General features: G+C 39.4%; 1 protein-coding gene across 2 annotated transcripts in view; it reads left to right on the top strand.

Moving 5' to 3' along the window:
- Window positions 1-13,561, top strand: part of LOC113030088 (replication protein A 70 kDa DNA-binding subunit-like) — a 48,929-nt gene extending 35,368 nt beyond the window's left edge. For both annotated transcript variants that reach the window (XM_026181182.1, XM_026181181.1), the window contains exons 14-17: window positions 5,013-5,189; window positions 5,334-5,441; window positions 5,559-5,645; window positions 12,800-13,561. In XM_026181182.1, coding sequence (XP_026036967.1) covers window positions 5,013-5,189; window positions 5,334-5,441; window positions 5,559-5,645; window positions 12,800-12,901 — 474 coding nt within the window. In that variant the 3' untranslated portion in view covers window positions 12,902-13,561. The remainder of the gene's footprint in view (window positions 1-5,012; window positions 5,190-5,333; window positions 5,442-5,558; window positions 5,646-12,799) is intronic.
- Window positions 13,562-16,061: the final 2,500 nt, after the last annotated feature.

Consider the following 16,061-nt stretch of genomic DNA (forward strand, 5'->3'; position numbering starts at 1 on the left):
AGGGAGTTAGAAAGGAAAAGTTACATTTAATTCTGAAAACAAAAATGCTGTATTTTTTTCCCTCTCCTGTAAGAAAATAACCAGAATTTCTTTTAAATTCATGTCAGAATTCATACACAGCACAGCCGAGTCTGAATATGGTCATGCAAGTAAAGCCATTATCACTGAACTGAACCCACAAAATGCACGATGAAAGCAATCCTTACTGCTAAACATCACAGGATCATAATGTGATTGAAGGCCTCTTATTAAAAACTATCAAAGAAGCTTTTCTGTAAACAGACATGGTTCCAGCGATTTTTAGACCTGACTGCTGCTCAGCCTCATTTAAATGTAAGCATTTAGACAAACACAAATCCACAGTCAGTCTTCCATTCATTGTAAACAGAGCAGCTGTAGGCTGTGCCTTGCTATGACTTCATGGATTAGAGTCATGCTTCTCTTGTTTTAGCTGTGGGAGGGAGATAGCGATGCTTACGTATTAGCAGTAAAGCCAAACGCCATTGGATGAGCACGCAAGAACCTTCAAATTGAATGTGTGCCATTTTAAGAGGTGTCATTGCACAGAATTATCAACCTTTTGACCAAAAGCAGAGTGCATCTAAATGTGATGCGCCACTCCTAAAATTTCTAATTAATGAGATTTAGTTCAGACTAGTCTGCCTCATTCCTCGCATTTAATTGGAAGCCACTTACGGGTAGCTTCAAGATCAATGTCGCTTCTAATAAAAATTTCTAATTATGTTTTTTGAGGTGTGGGAAGCCTATAGGGCATAACATTACCAGAAGGGAAGTGGCACAGATAGAAAATGTGGGAGACTGAGAGCTGATGAGTGGAAAAAGGCAGGCAGAGCCACTCAAGCTACATGTCACTTACAAAGCTGCACTGAGGGATGTTTTTTTTCTTGGGGGAGGGCGGGGACCAAGGCCACAGAAGAAGGTGTAAAGAAAGTAGTGAAGAGTGGACTGGATAGAAGTGACAAGGGTTATTAAGAAAAGGTAAAGTCAGGATGAGGGTTGAAAGGTGAGAAATCCCTCTTTTTCCTGTTTTTCTTATTTTTTCCCCTCTTCTTATCCTCTGTCCTGTCCTCTTTTCTGTCTTCTTAGCTGTCTGCCCTGCGTACCACCTACTGATTCTGTAATTGAAAGGCTTTAAGAAGCTTGTCTCTCGCGCACTCTGAGGCTGCGGCTTTGGTTATAATAATGGAATTCAAATCATTAGCTTATAGTTTGAAGGAATCTAATTTGACATTCTACCTGTTTTCCTCCATGTAAGTGTGTGACTGTTTGCGTGTGTGTGTGCGCGCACACAGATGCAAGCATACAAGCTATTTCTAATTAATGTAGCAATGTGTGTGTTGGGGTTTGGGGACAAGCATTAAAGTTGGCATGTGCAGCCACGTCAATTATGTGAAGTAGATTTTCACTTGGTTGCCCTTCCACATACAAATTTTAATTGCATTTAGGTGCCAGAAGGTGACACAGGGATTTGGTGTGATAAGAATGAAAACTATTTTCAGAGCTATGTGTGTGTGTGTGTGTGTGTGTTAATGTTTCTGAATCTTTAGGTAAGTGTGCACACGTATTTTTGCATTGTAGTGTGTGTGTTTTTATGTGCAGCGTTAGTCATGCTACTCTTCCAGGCGCTCCTCAGTGTGCTTAAGGTTAAGACTTTGCCCCAAGGCTTTTGTGTATACACTGGAATACTGAGGGAGAGAATAAAACACAAAGGGAGAACTGGAAAGATGATGACAAATGCAGTGGGATTTATTTAGAGTGGTCTAGTTTTGTGGGAATCACTATGGTTCAGATCGCGATGACCTCTATCCGCTCATTGTCTGTAGCATCTGCCAACATTAGGAGTCCTCAACAACCCCGTGCTTTCAAAAAGCATCCTGTTTTCTTTTCTCTTGTTACGTCCACCCTTCTACCACCTTCCCCACTCATCGCCTTCCCACCTCTCCAGCCTTCCAGCGCTCCAATCTGCCCAAGTCTGCAAAACGTGATGAGGCAGGCGGAAAATGGGAGTGGAGTGTTGAGGGGGAGAGCGCTGTTGCTAACGGGAGGAATTCTCCTAATTAAAAAAAAAAAAAAAAAAGCCTTACTAAGTGTTCAAGAGGGGTTCTTGCCGTGTGGCATGTGTACTGGGTAGATGGATGGGTGGACAGATTATGAGGATGTGAGTCAGTGTTAGCTAGAGGGGGAAAAAGTGTCAAAGAGCTCCAAGTCTGACTGGCAGTATCTGTAGAGGTCATGAGGACAGAGGACATCATCAACCCTCTCATGAGTGACGCTGTGAACACAATGGCCTTTTCACATTCCATGCTCTTACTAAACAGTTTACAGCGAGTGTGGGCTGTATAACGAAGGAACAGCATTGCTCTGTCAGCGTGTGTGTGTGTGTGTGTGTGTGTGTGTGTGTGTGTGTGTGTGTGTGTGTGTGTGTGTGTGTGTGTGTGTGCACACGAATTTGGCCGGCATCCTAGAAAGAGTCTTTGATAGACTCATTTAGGCCAACATTAGTAATGAGTCTGGCCCAGCTCTAGCTTGTAGTTGTTGTTTAGAATGCATTTTAAAGCATTTCATTTTAAATTCTGGCTTCAATTCCAACATCTTGTTTAAGACCTGTTCTCCTGATAGAAGAAATACCCTCTGGTGAATCGAAGAAAAAAAAATTTCTGTGGTTTTTCCAAGCATGTGCAGGTATATCACATTCATCACCCCGTGCTTAACCGCGTGTATGTTTGCATGCAGGCACGTCCACGTGCGTGCCTTTTCCCAACGAGATGCTGTTCCTGTGCTGTGTGCATTCTTTATATTTATATTTATGGAAATCAAATGCCGAGCGTCTCCACAGGATGAGAGAATAGCCTTTTCCCCCCATAGAATTAGCATTTCTTTCCTTTTTAGCTGTTGATTTTACCAGTGTGAGTTCTGCCGCCTAAGGAGCTAATATCTGTTTAAATTACAGCAATATCGCTGCATTTTAATTTGATGCTGTTTGACTGTGTACACTTTAATTTAAATTCCTAACAGAAAGAAGTTCAGCTCATTGTATGTGTATTGCAAATGCACAAGTTTGGGTCTTTGCATATAACCTTGCACCGCATCCGTGTGTATATGTCAGCGTGCTTGTGCGCGCGCATACATTAGCACATTAGCACTATTTCAAAACTAGAGAGGAAGAGAGAAAGAGATCCGTCTCATCTTGCATTTATTATGCAAAGAATTCTCAAACTCCCTCTGCTCTCTTTTTAAACAGTTCCAAGATTGTTTGGAAGTCAAATAGAGATGTGTAAACAGCATGCATCTACCAGCTGGGCCAACTTGTTGGCAACAGTTTTACAGTTGATGCCAAATTTGATCTGAGTTTATTTTTATTTTATTTAATATTTCTCTTTCACCCTCTTTAAAACTGTCCGCTCTGAAAGGTCCACTTTTATTCCTCTCGATCTCACATTTCTTTTGGATTTTATCGTTTAATTTCATCACTTTTAAGTCACGATTTTAAAAGTAAGGCAGCTTAAAACACAAGAAAATACCAAAAGAATACTTACAATGTTTAGATGAAAACAACACATCCACTGAGGGTTATTCACCTGGAGCGCTGATGAATGTTTCTTTTAATGTGCTGCTCAATATTAATATTAGTGCACTCCTTTTTTCTTTATCAATTTAAAAATCACAAACAGTAAAAGGGATTGTGCATCAGTGCTGCTTTATAGAAGCTAACTTATTTTTAGCTTCACTCTTGATTGACTGCGTGATATTTGCATACAGATTTTGGTATTTGTTGAATTATTCCACTCCTGTGTTCTGCTGTTTTTTGTTTGTTTGTTGTTTTTTTAAATGCTGCTCCTTTTTTATTGAAAGATTACATGTTCAGTTCCCGAATGAGGTAGCAGTCCATGTTTCCTACTGATAACTTGTTTTGTGTAAGTCTTGTTTACGCATCAACACTGCACAAGGGAAAGGTGCACCACCTCTTCTCTGTCTGCTAAACCTTCCTCAAGCTCTTGTATGGGAGGTTTGTTTGTCTTTTGTGGTTAGCTTCAGTTTTAGATCTTTTGTCAGCTGCCTTAAAGCAGCCTGCAGTTGTTAATTGCTACCACAAAATGTAAGGAATTATAGAATGACAAAGCACTGGAAATGTCATCAGCTGTCAGTTTGTAATGATTATTGTTGACCTGTCTTATAAGTCCTGTTGAGTCAGGACTATTTTTATAACTTTATGAAAGAACAGTGCATTTATATTTACAATTATTTGTTTAGACTTTTGTTTCAAACTTTTGTACAGATCTGTTTTTTTTCAGTGTCCATACGCATACCTTTAACTTTAATCTTGGCTCAAGAGTCTACAAGATGGTGTAACAGTTTTATTCAACTCTAGAACTCCAAAAAAAAAAAAAGCAATCAGATGGCTTTGCTCTGAAAGCTTGAATGAAAGGAGGCAAATATGAGCCAGCTACAAGGACGGCTACAGTTAATTTCTTGTTAACATCTGCCAGCTCTGCAAACATTCAAAGGAGAAAGCTGCCAGTTAAACAGGAAAACTAAATGATCCATAACACTGGCACTGACTATTATTCTGCCATGAGTTCCTTTCTCCTCCAGCTGTATGCTGTCAATTTGCCATATTTTTACTGACACCGACTTAAATTATGCTTTTGAGGACTGGTGTTAATTAGCTGGTGAAACAATGCTAGATTGTCTCCCGGTTCCAGCAGGAATAGTTTGACTGTTGCAAAAATTGCACATTAAATGCAAAGTTCTTAAAACAAGTCTCGGGTGATTTGGTTGATTTGCCACATTCACATTTAATATGGAAGAGTAATAGACTGAAAAATATAATAGACAAAATGCAATTAAATTGCTGCTGGTTAGCACAGCACCTACAGATTAACTGCAGCTTCCGAGACAATCCGATTGCAGCAATATGATTTGGTGTTTATAGCAATCGAGCTCAACCCCTGTAATAAGATAAATATGTTTTTGTGTTCCATTTTATACAGGCACAGTATTTCAGCTGCGTGGCGACAGTGCTGTACATTCGTAAGGAGAATTGTCTGTACCAAGCTTGTCCATCTGCAGACTGCAACAAGAAGGTCATCGACCAGCAGAACGGGCTGTACCGCTGCGAAAAGTGTAACAAAGAGTTCCCCAACTTTAAATACAGGCTCTTACTTTCTGTAAGTGTGCACAGTGCACATCAATAGTGGTTGTTATACATACTGTGATGAGAATTATTGTAACCTACATGAATATGCATGACCACACATACACATATAAATAATCTCTCGCCCACTCATCATCTCGGCCTGTTCCTCTCTCAGGCCAACTTAGCTGACTTCGGGGATAACCAGTGGGTGACGTGCTTCCAGGAGACAGCTGAGGCCCTGTTGGGTCACAGCGCAGAAACTCTCGGACATCTCAGAGACACAGTAAGACACATAGGCGGACAAGAAAATTGCCTTTGCAATTTTGCCAGAAGGTTTAACTGTAAAAGACTACTTCCTGTGCTTCCTGATGTTGTATTTCCCTTGTTTTTTGTTTCTAAGGATGAAGCTGCCTTCGATGAAGTCTTCCAGAAAGCCAACTTCACAACTCACATCTTTAAAAACAGAGTCAAGCTAGAGACCTACAACGTAAGTGGCTAAAAACTGCTGTGCAATATGAAGTGGTACAGTGCAATACAATTTAGCAGCAAAGCAGAATATACTGGTACACACTAGTGCTCATCATTGTCCTACAAGCATTCTTTCAGTGATCCTGGAGGAATATTCAACGCTGATTGGCTAGTGTCACAAACAGCCGTATTATCGCTATATTCAACAAATACACCAACAAGCATCTTATTTCCCCAATACAGCAATAATAGGCTTTCAAAATGCACAAAAGGTTTGCACACAAGTCACATTGTTGTAGAAGTCAGTAAATGGTTTATCCCCTGGGTCAGTTTCACAATAAAAAGCAGCTACAATACACAGATGTGTTTGTGTGAGCTGTTTCTTTTATATGACAGCGACCAATTACAATTATGTAATTGTTTTGGGAAATTACAACATTTTCTGCTTATCAACTCCACAGCCACACATGATAATAATAATAATAATAATAATAATAATGGATACTAATCAGGAAGCCTTTGGTTTGAATCCAAACCCCTCCAGTCCGCATGTCGAAGTGTCTTTGGTGCTTTGATACTTATATAAAGCCTAATTATTAAAAAATTATATAAGGAAAAGCTTGTAGTTTTAGCAATGGACGGTATTTACTGATCAGCAGGATCCTTAAGGATGAAATTAAAAGAGGCAATATGAAGTGTTAGTGCTGACATAAACCACAATTTAACCAGCTGTGTTAACAAAGGCTTCATTTACCCAAGCATAATTGGCACTTTTCTTTATGAAGTCACGTAGAAATGAACAAATTTTCAAATTCTCATTAATGTAAAGACATATAACAGAAAAAATATTTCTGCTTAGATTAAGGGAACATGCATTATTTTTGTCAATAATAACCTATTGCAGTGCATTAATGAATGATCTGCATGCCATTCATGAGTTTGTTAAAGCACTCATCATCAGATATTGTCTTCCAGTCGGTTGCACTGCAGACCCAAGCATGTAAGGCTACATATGCAGTTGTGGTGTGAATGAGACATGGCGGGTCCAGGGATCATAGGTTTGAGCCATTTTATTCAATATTTGTCACACCACAACACCCGCCAACCCCTGAGTCCCCGTGTTTTTAACTAGGCGGGCGTGATTAAGGATGCCGTGCAGGTGTGTCCGCCCTCCCTGCACGGCACCGCAGACCACGCCCCACCACAGCAGTATAATCACGACATGCTGTCAGTCACATAACATGAATCCGAACTCATTTCAATTAGTATAAGAGTGACAGGGGAGTTGTTTTATAGCCAGTGCACTTTGGATAACAGAAAACAAATACAGCTGTGAATTCATTTCTCTTAATTAGTCGCTAATTAGCATTTAGCTATTGTCTTTCTAAGCCTAATTAGCGTAATTATTCAGAGTCTAATTTGCTGCTGGGGGCACATACCGAGAGTCTGAGTGGAATGATTGAGATGTAGGATGAGCTCTGAATGGTCTGTGTCCTGACCTCGAGAAAATCTACAAGGAAAACTATGCAGAGTTCATAAACCATAAAGTGAGGAAAGTCTAACTTCACCAACAATAATGTTTATTTCAGTAAAGTGTGATCTTTATGTAGAAAGCGGAGGAAACTGTTTACGCTCTGTTTCAGCATATCACGTCTACTTGCCAGCCTGAAGTTAGAGGAGCAAATAGAGGAGGCTGCAGTTTCCATTATATTGAACAATGCAGACGCTTTGGTCAGAACAAATAGCATTTTGATGATTTTGCTTTTCTTGCAGCCTTACCACCGGTGGGGCTTAAAATGCCGTCCTCAGGGCTGCATTACAGAAGGAGTCATAGTTTTTCAAAACAAACACTACTTCACCTTGGGAGTATGAACATTCTGTGTAAATTATCCACTGAGAACCATCAATGTCCAAAGGAAATTTCAAGGTAATCTGGGCTCAAATTGTGAGACAGAGAAAAGGGGAGTCATCGCAGTTCAGAGGGCCCTGGCTGGCAGCAAATGGAAATGAAAAATTGAATATGTCAACAGTGTTTTAGACACAGTTTAAATGATCTACTGAACAACTAAGCAGCTCTGAGAACAGCTAACTGAGCAATCAGGTTTTTTTTCCACCCTGAACGCAAATGCAGGCACAGTAAGCGCTTGTCATTACAGGCACTATTTTGCCATGCATGTCTGTGTTTGAGGCAGAGACTGATACAGATTTATTCATGTAATTCAGTGCTCTGGTTATTCAGTTAATTCAACAATATTAAAAATAAATGAATTGCAGCTGGCACTTAATAAAAAGAAAATCATTGATCACCTGTTAATTATGCATCAAAGGTGATACTGTGGAGAGACATAGAGCATTTTCACAACATGTTTTTTCAAGACCACAAATGCATCCAAATCAAGTAGCTTTTTTTTTTTTACTTTTTAGATAAATACTTATTTTTCTATTGCAGGATGTGTCAGGAAGAGTTCAAGACAAATAGGAGCACTTTTTTGATCGTTTCAGTTTTCAACAAAGTAGATATAATGAGCTCAGAATAGAAACGTGTTCTACATAAGGCTTATCACTGTATTCAGACATTTTTTCCGTCTGCATTTGGCACAGCCTGCGATTCAAAACACGAGCTGTTCACTTTGTCTTTCTACCGAAGCCTTCATTCTTACACACTTGTGTGACACAAGGCAAAAAGTCCTACCGCATTGTTTTCACAAAAATAGAACAACGCAATGAAATGTCAGAACCTAATAAGATTAATGAAGTTGTAAAGTGTGTGCTTTGTCACTTGTCATAACAGAGACACGCAGAGAGAGAACGACCTGGCTTAGGATCATATTTTAAGGTTTGTCTTATTTTTAGGAACAGAAGCGAGATGACAAACTACCAGGTTTTCGACTTAACAAGCACATGTTGTTTTTGTTCAGTCATCAACTCTACCAGTGTACTATCTATCTATCAGTCACTCTTCCTATTTAGACCATTATCCTGTTTAGACAAGGTTATGATAAATTCTTTTCTTTCTCTCACAAAGGTAATTCATATTATATAATCGCCTATTTTAGGAAAATAATATTTTAAAAAAGGGCCCGGCCAGTAAAAGCATATATATTGGCCAAGAAATGGGATCTAGAAGTAAAAAGGAGACCCTTAAAACCATCGCATGAGTCTTGGCAGTACTTAGTTTGACCACCAGGGGGCAGTCCTGAAGAATGTAAGCATGTAAATAAATAGCTACACATAAGAGATCTTAGCTAAATCTGTTTATTTCGTGTGGAAGAAAAAAATGTTTCATATGTTTTAATATCAGATTCCTTAAGCATATAGGTCACCCTAACATTATCAACCTATGAAGGCCTATAATTTTTGTAGTTGTGTCTACTTTTTCTAGAGATTTGAGGAAATTGAAGGTAACGTTTCAAAGAACCTTGAGTCCATCGTGTTCTTGAACAACGGGCAGTGTGGCATAGCCCGTTTTTCCTGATGGGGGAAATCACTGAGTTGTACCTGGTCTATAGCAGTGTTATGGACCCATGTGGGATGCTCAGAGCATTCGCCAGAGCAGCACACTCACCAAAAGCAAACACCAGCACTGACGTTATTTCCCAAAGTAAATAGCACACGAGGGATTTAAAGGAAAACAGGACTCATCAGACCAGATGACCTCCTTTCAGTTTGTTTAAGGCTTCTTTTGTTGCGTGACGATGGGTAAGGTTAGTTTTAGGGCTGTGGCAGCCGTCACGATGTGGCCAAAGTGCTCTGATTTTCAAATCCAGCAAAATGGCTCTTTAATCCCAGGACCGTAATGTATATGGTTTTGTAAGTAAACAAATATTATTCACACATAAGCATTCCAATTGCTAACTCGTGTATATGTACGCTTTTTTGTGATTAATGAGAATTACAGAGAAGCCACAATAATTGTTTAAATATGGTGATGACGGTGCTGAAGAGCATCAGTCTCTTTTAGCCCTGCTTTAAAGGTGACAGCTGTGTGAAGAATGATAATTGAGAGTTTAAGAATGAAGGTCAGACTCCCTCTGTCCCCCTTCTCACCTGGCTAATCTCTACATGAGGAAGACGTGATTGACATTTTGTTTTGTTTTTTTGAAAATTGCAGAAATTGCTTAAGGCAACTTGACTACCCCTCTGTCGGGGGGTGTAGTCTCTGAAAGCTTTGGAGTTTTTCACATTTGGCATTTAATAAATATTATATTAAGAATAGATTACTTTGCTCAAGTGAGCTCTGAAAGCAGAAAGTACAAGAAGCAAAGCAGTAACTGATAAAATTGGCCTGCTTTTATACTTTACGACAGGTATAAAAGTGGGAGACTCTTATACAGATGTTGTGATGATAAATGCACATTTATCATCACAACATCTGGTCTATATTCACAACCAGGTAAACAAATTTACAAATCCTTCACACGATGAAAAAGTCCAACGCAGCTGGCAACAGACGTAAATAAAAATGTAAATGCTGCATTTAAATAAAGTTCTGTCTTAACTGTCTGCCGAGTTTCATTAAGGTGGTGCCTTACAAAGGCAGGAGCATGTGCAGTGAATCAGAAACTAGTGCTCCAGAACTGAGTGCAGTAAAGGCTCATCTTCCTCTCCTACACACACACAATTCACAACATGGTGAATTGGATTTACGGAGCACTAAAGAGCGCTGTTTACACATAATCTTTTAATTTGCATTTGTTTAAAAGACAATCCAAAGAAATGTGTATCTGATTTCTGATTTCGAACCAGTACTCAGATGTGATAATTAAGTTCAAGTCTTAGTCTTTGAATCTGTTCCAGGCTGGCTGATTATTCATCTTAAATATGTGTTGCTGTATTAGTGCACATATATCTGTGCTTGTGTCAGAGTCCAAGTGCATCATTCTGAAGTGAATACATTGATTGTGTCTCATTTAATCTATTAGTGTCATAGGGGATCTGTTTTTCTTTCCCTGTTTTAACAGACAGGCCATTCAGAGTACACTCGTAACACAGCATTCACACCACATTACACTCAGACCTTTTTGCTGTCCTTGAGTGTGGAAAAAGATTTCTGAAAATTCTGAAAGAGAGAGAGAGAGATTGTTTCCAAGGAGCCAGACTTTCTAGAAACTTGTGTTCCTGGGCAATAGTTTTCCAGTGTTTTCTCGCAAATAGGCCAAAATAGTCCTTTTGACCCAAAAGTCCTACAGTAGAATTTAACAGAAGGTGGTTGGTGACCTTGTCAGAGGCTTAATTCACTTTCAGACAAGTTTTAAGAATCCTTTATCAAGGTTGCCTTGCATATACATTTTACTGGATATATGGGAAAAATGGTAGTAGGATTTATCCTATTCATTTCAGTTCCATAAAACCTATTGTGTGGATGTGTTAAGATATTTCAGTCTTGACCTAAGTGCTGGATTGTTAATGAATAATATTTCTCTGCAGGTAGTTTTGGGTTGTTTTTTTTGCTCAGTACAGTACAGCATCTTAATTATTCTCTTTGAAGATGTGGCATCAGTAAGTGTAAATGTTTATTGGCTAGTTGTGCGCTGTACTTTTGCATGTGTGTGTGTTCTGTTTTTTTTTCTTTTTGTCTACACATCCAGAAGTGCTGGTATTTATTCGTTCAGTGCACCGCCTGAAATTGAGTTAGAGAACAAGGGTGAATGTTTGGCTACGAAGTAATTGTTTTCTCCAGATGCGATTGCAGTATTAGTCTGTGCATATTAAATTACCAAGCTTTCTTTCTCTCAGTACCCTACCATTTGGAAAACCATTATTTTTAAATAAGTTGTCACCTTTTGTCAAGTGGAACCTCCGATTCAAACCCCCCTCCCCCCACGTATTGTTTAATTTGCCTGAGGTAGATGCAAATTGAAAATACGAGTAGAAGTGTGGAATCAACGTGTGAACAAATGTTCAATCCTTGATGCTGGTTATCCTAAGTGAATTGCTAATTCTCTCTGGATTGAACCCTTTAATAATTATCACTGATTATGACAGAAAAGAGCTTTTGACTTTATGCTTTCACTGGAAATCATGCCATTGTTTGATGGTACAGAATCTGACTTACTGATGGTGACTCTTACTGCAAACAGTTGAGACAGCTTACATCTGCGTACACAATTATCGATCTCAATTGTTGTTGTGTTTGTGAAAGTACAAGCACGCATTCACACCGATGGGTAATTTAGAATCTCCAGTTAACCTAACCAGCATGTCTTTGATCTGTGGGAGGAGGAAACCCACGCAGGCACACCGAGAACATGCAAACTTCAAACAGAAGCTGGCCTGTGGATCCAGGAAGCCTCAAGCTACGAGGCACTAAACACTGTAGCTCTGTATAATATGGCAGATTAGAATATGTTTTTATTGATATAATTGTTATTAATATAAAGGGAACAGGTGGAACATCCTTCTTTTTGCTTACTTTTGTAAATGACATGGAAAGTGTCACCTTTCCTGCTCTGCTTCCCGCCTTGGGGCCACATAGGGTCAATTTATAATCACACAGTACATTGGGTTTGAGTAATCACACGAGTTTATGCTAAATATTGCTGAAGTCTGTGATCGTGCAGTAGCCAGTGTTTGTGTTCTTGTTTATTTTTTATTTTTTTAGTCTTGCGACAGTCAGGACTCAGTCTGACTTGCTGAATTTTCATTGTTTGAGGTGAAATGCTTAAATTCATCATCAGAGGTGTCTGGTTCCCAAAGAGAGTGCTTTGATGACAAGATTCGCTTACATTATGGGGGGGGGGGGGGGGAAAGCCGCTCTCGTTTTCTTACATTTGTGAGATTTTCCAAAACAGAAGAAGCAGGCAATGCAAATTAAAATCAACATATTAAATACCATGTAAATTATGCAGCTCAGCTCGAGATGACTAACGACATCATGGCTCACACTTGCCAAAGGATCTGAAATTAGACCATACAATAAAATCTACTGGCCTTGCGGCTTTTTGCATAGATTTTGAGAAGAAGGTTGTTGGTACAAGTCTGAGCTGACAGCAAAGCTCTGTCAGTAGCAGGAAGTTTCAGTCCTAAAGCAGACTTTCCACCGCTTGGGTCTTAATTGGTTCAGTAGATTAATGATTATGTGCAGTCTTGAATCGTGCTGATCACAGAGGTTAAAGTTGTTGTTTCCTTACCCGATGCTGTGCACTGAACTCAAACTCTCTGTTTCCTCCACAGGATGAGAGTCGAGTGAAGGTAACTGTAATGGAAGTCCAGCCGGTCGACCACAGAGAATACAGCCGGAGACTCCTGCAAAACATCTACAAATTGGCTAGATGAACTCAGTCCCACCCATTCAAATGTCTGTCTGGTCATTAAACGCATCTTTCGCCATTCTGCAACCAGTGTCCGACTTTTTCCTACCTGCGAGATAACAGCATATCAGGCTGAGACAGGAAAGGGGGCGGCCAGTGATTCATCTAAATGGCAGCCAAACAAAAGACTGATATTTAGCAGATGACTTCCTTCACAGAGCGGAGGGGAAAAAGGCAAAAAGATCTGATGGAAGTGACTTCCAGCTTTATTTTAATGGCAATTTAACTTTGTGTTTTCAGTTTAAAGAATTTTTACCGTGTCCTGCTTACATTTTCACGTCTTATGCATCATGTAAATACTATGATTGTAGTGTTTTCTTTTTTCTTCATCAACGTGACTTATTTCTTCGGTTTTGTATTGGTGATGCTCAGTGTTAGTTGAGTAAGACGTAGATGAGTCACATTTATTTAATCTTTGTTTTTTTGTTTTTTTTCTTCAAACAGAGTCTTGGAAAAAATGCGTGGGGGGTGCACGTGTTTAAGCTGCGTTCACAGCGTGCGCCTTGTTCTTAAAAGATACCCTGGGTGTGTGCGTGTGCGCGCATTTGTGTTTGGTTTCCTTTTGTGCTTCCAAGAAATGTCAGACAAGAAAAAAACAGGCATTAAAAGGACATTAAAATAGAAAGTGTCTTTGTCTTTATCTGTGTTGTCTTAACAGGTAGGCTTACAAAACGAAAAATTGCATTTGCTGGGAGATCAGAAAATATTATATTTTTTAGAGATATTAAACACCTGGATTTCTTTCTGAAATATAAAGTTTTTCACCTCACCGGATAAGGTGACCTGAGGCAGCTGGCGTGCTTTGTAAATAATCAAATTGAAAGCTAAAAGTTTTAGGAAGGAGACGTAAAAACTTTTTTTCTTTTGCTTGTCAGCAGTCAACTGAGCTAAAGGCTGACGGACATTTTTCTGTGGCGTTTTATCTCAAGAACCAAAAAGGGCACTGGAAAAAAAAAATAATAATATATATATATATATATATATATATATATATATATATATATATATATATATATATATGTGTGTATAATATTTTGCCTCACAGTTTAAGAAAAATACTCTCATACTGTGACTGGCGTAGCCATGAGACAGGTGGGTGAATGCAGTGATTAAAAGTCACACTCGGTTCACTGATAAATCAGGCATTTCAGTTCGAAATTACTTTCACATTAAATGTCTCTATCAATATTAGAGAGTCCTTTTTGCTCACTGAGTATGCATTAAGACACTAGAAAGCAAGGGAAGTGCTTCAGTGGCATTCCTCCAGTAAGGTGTGGCTCAAGGCCATGACACTGATTTATGTTGGCAGCAAGCTGCCTGCTCCCTCCTCTCCCAAGCACCAGCAGTAACATCTCCTGCCTGCTGCCTGCCATGTGTGGAGATTTGGGAGATTATAATGCACACAGTAATCTTTTTATCCATGTGTCAACTCTTGCCCAACTTATTCCATTATCTCTGTATGAGTTTTTTGTTGTTTTTGTTCAGTGCTCTGATGTGTCACTCTCTAATAATCACTTTCTAAAGACATAAAAATTAGACAGCGTACATTGAATGTAGTGACATTTACTAACACAGAAAGCATTTTAAAGCCAAAGTGTGAAGGGAATTACGTGAGTGATTAAAGGTTGACTTTGAGTCATACTACTTTTTTAACAAACATAAATAGTCCCACACTGGCCAAACCACTTACAGCAGAAGTGACTCCAGCTTTTGAGGTTCACTTTACTCCCAAACTCTTCCAGGTCAAATCAAATCAAGACTTTTTTTTTTAAGTATTTTGTTATTTGCTAGATTAAGTTGGTAGAGTAAGTGTAACCCTCTGTTCTGCTCAGAAAATCTAAAAAGGAGTCCATGAGATCAGAAAGTCATTTCCAACTTAAAGCCTTGCTGATGATTGAGACTTAAGATGGAGACATGTCAATCTGGAGCCTTAGCCAGCCCCAAGGCATTGTGGGACAGAGGAGGACACAGCGAAGAGATTAGGAGAATTTTTATTATCCTTTGAGGACTTTATCTGAATGTGACGTGCGAAGAAGTAGTGAACTGAATTGCCAGTGAGGCTGGCATATCTTCTTTGTGGGAATGTGGGAGTTTCAGTCCGGTGAATACACAGTCTGTCTCTCTATCTGCGCGAGGTGTGTGAGGCAACAAGGACAGCAAATGGAAATGAGCTGCGGTTATCACGGAGGTCAAAGTCCTGATCACAGTCAATCTGTCCGCAGGCCATCCTGTCTGTGCGGATATGTGTGTGAAGTGGGGAGGGAAGGTGGGGTGTTAGAGTGCAAGAAGGGAATATTTGCACATGAATATTTCATGTGCATCTACATATTCTACATCACATGCTTGTCTATAATACTGTACTTGTGGCATTTGAAAAAAGCTATTCATTCAGCTGTTCTGGGCTAAACCTTTCTCATTATTAGTGTTCGTTGTTACAACATGAAGACCTTTGGTATGAGCCACAGATGTCATTGAAAAACAATTCCTTATTTCTGCAGCTTGTTCACTTTAGTTTTTCTTCAAATCATGACATGCAGTTTTTCATCTCAATGCACTTTACAAACAGAGGTCAACACCTTACAGTACCAAGAGAGAAAGCCGGCAGTTCATCCTTGAGGAGTAAAGCTCTCTTTGTACTGAAAGGAAACCTCCAAGACAAGATCCAGGATAAGCAGCTTTCTGCCTTGAATGGCTGGATGGAAAAGAATAGCAAAGAGAGAATATATTAGGATCTGGGAGACACCTGGAACAGCTTTCAATTCAAAAGGTGTCAAACTGGTTGCCATACTGATGATGACGACCATAATAACAAATATACTTATTGGTTTAATAGCAGTAATCTTACTATCTCCATCTGCGTGTTTGTTTGTGTCTTTGTCCTCCAACTCCTTCTAAACCACCAGGAGCTGAGCACACATGTACAATTCAGAGTCCTTGAATAAGTCGGAGTCCTATCAGTGGGGGTTCCCAATTTGGGGTCATAATGTGGGTCATGTAGCCTTCAAATAGTTCCTCCAACTGCTTAAAGGGCAGTTGAAATGTGTGCTGAGAACATACAGACTTGTTTTTTAACTTCCTATATTTTAAAATTGAATCTCAGACTGTGCTGCTATATCTCTATGGCG

Source organism: Astatotilapia calliptera, chromosome 10 (assembly GCF_900246225.1).
Source record: "Astatotilapia calliptera chromosome 10, fAstCal1.2, whole genome shotgun sequence".
Classification (NCBI taxonomy): domain Eukaryota; kingdom Metazoa; phylum Chordata; class Actinopteri; order Cichliformes; family Cichlidae; genus Astatotilapia; species Astatotilapia calliptera.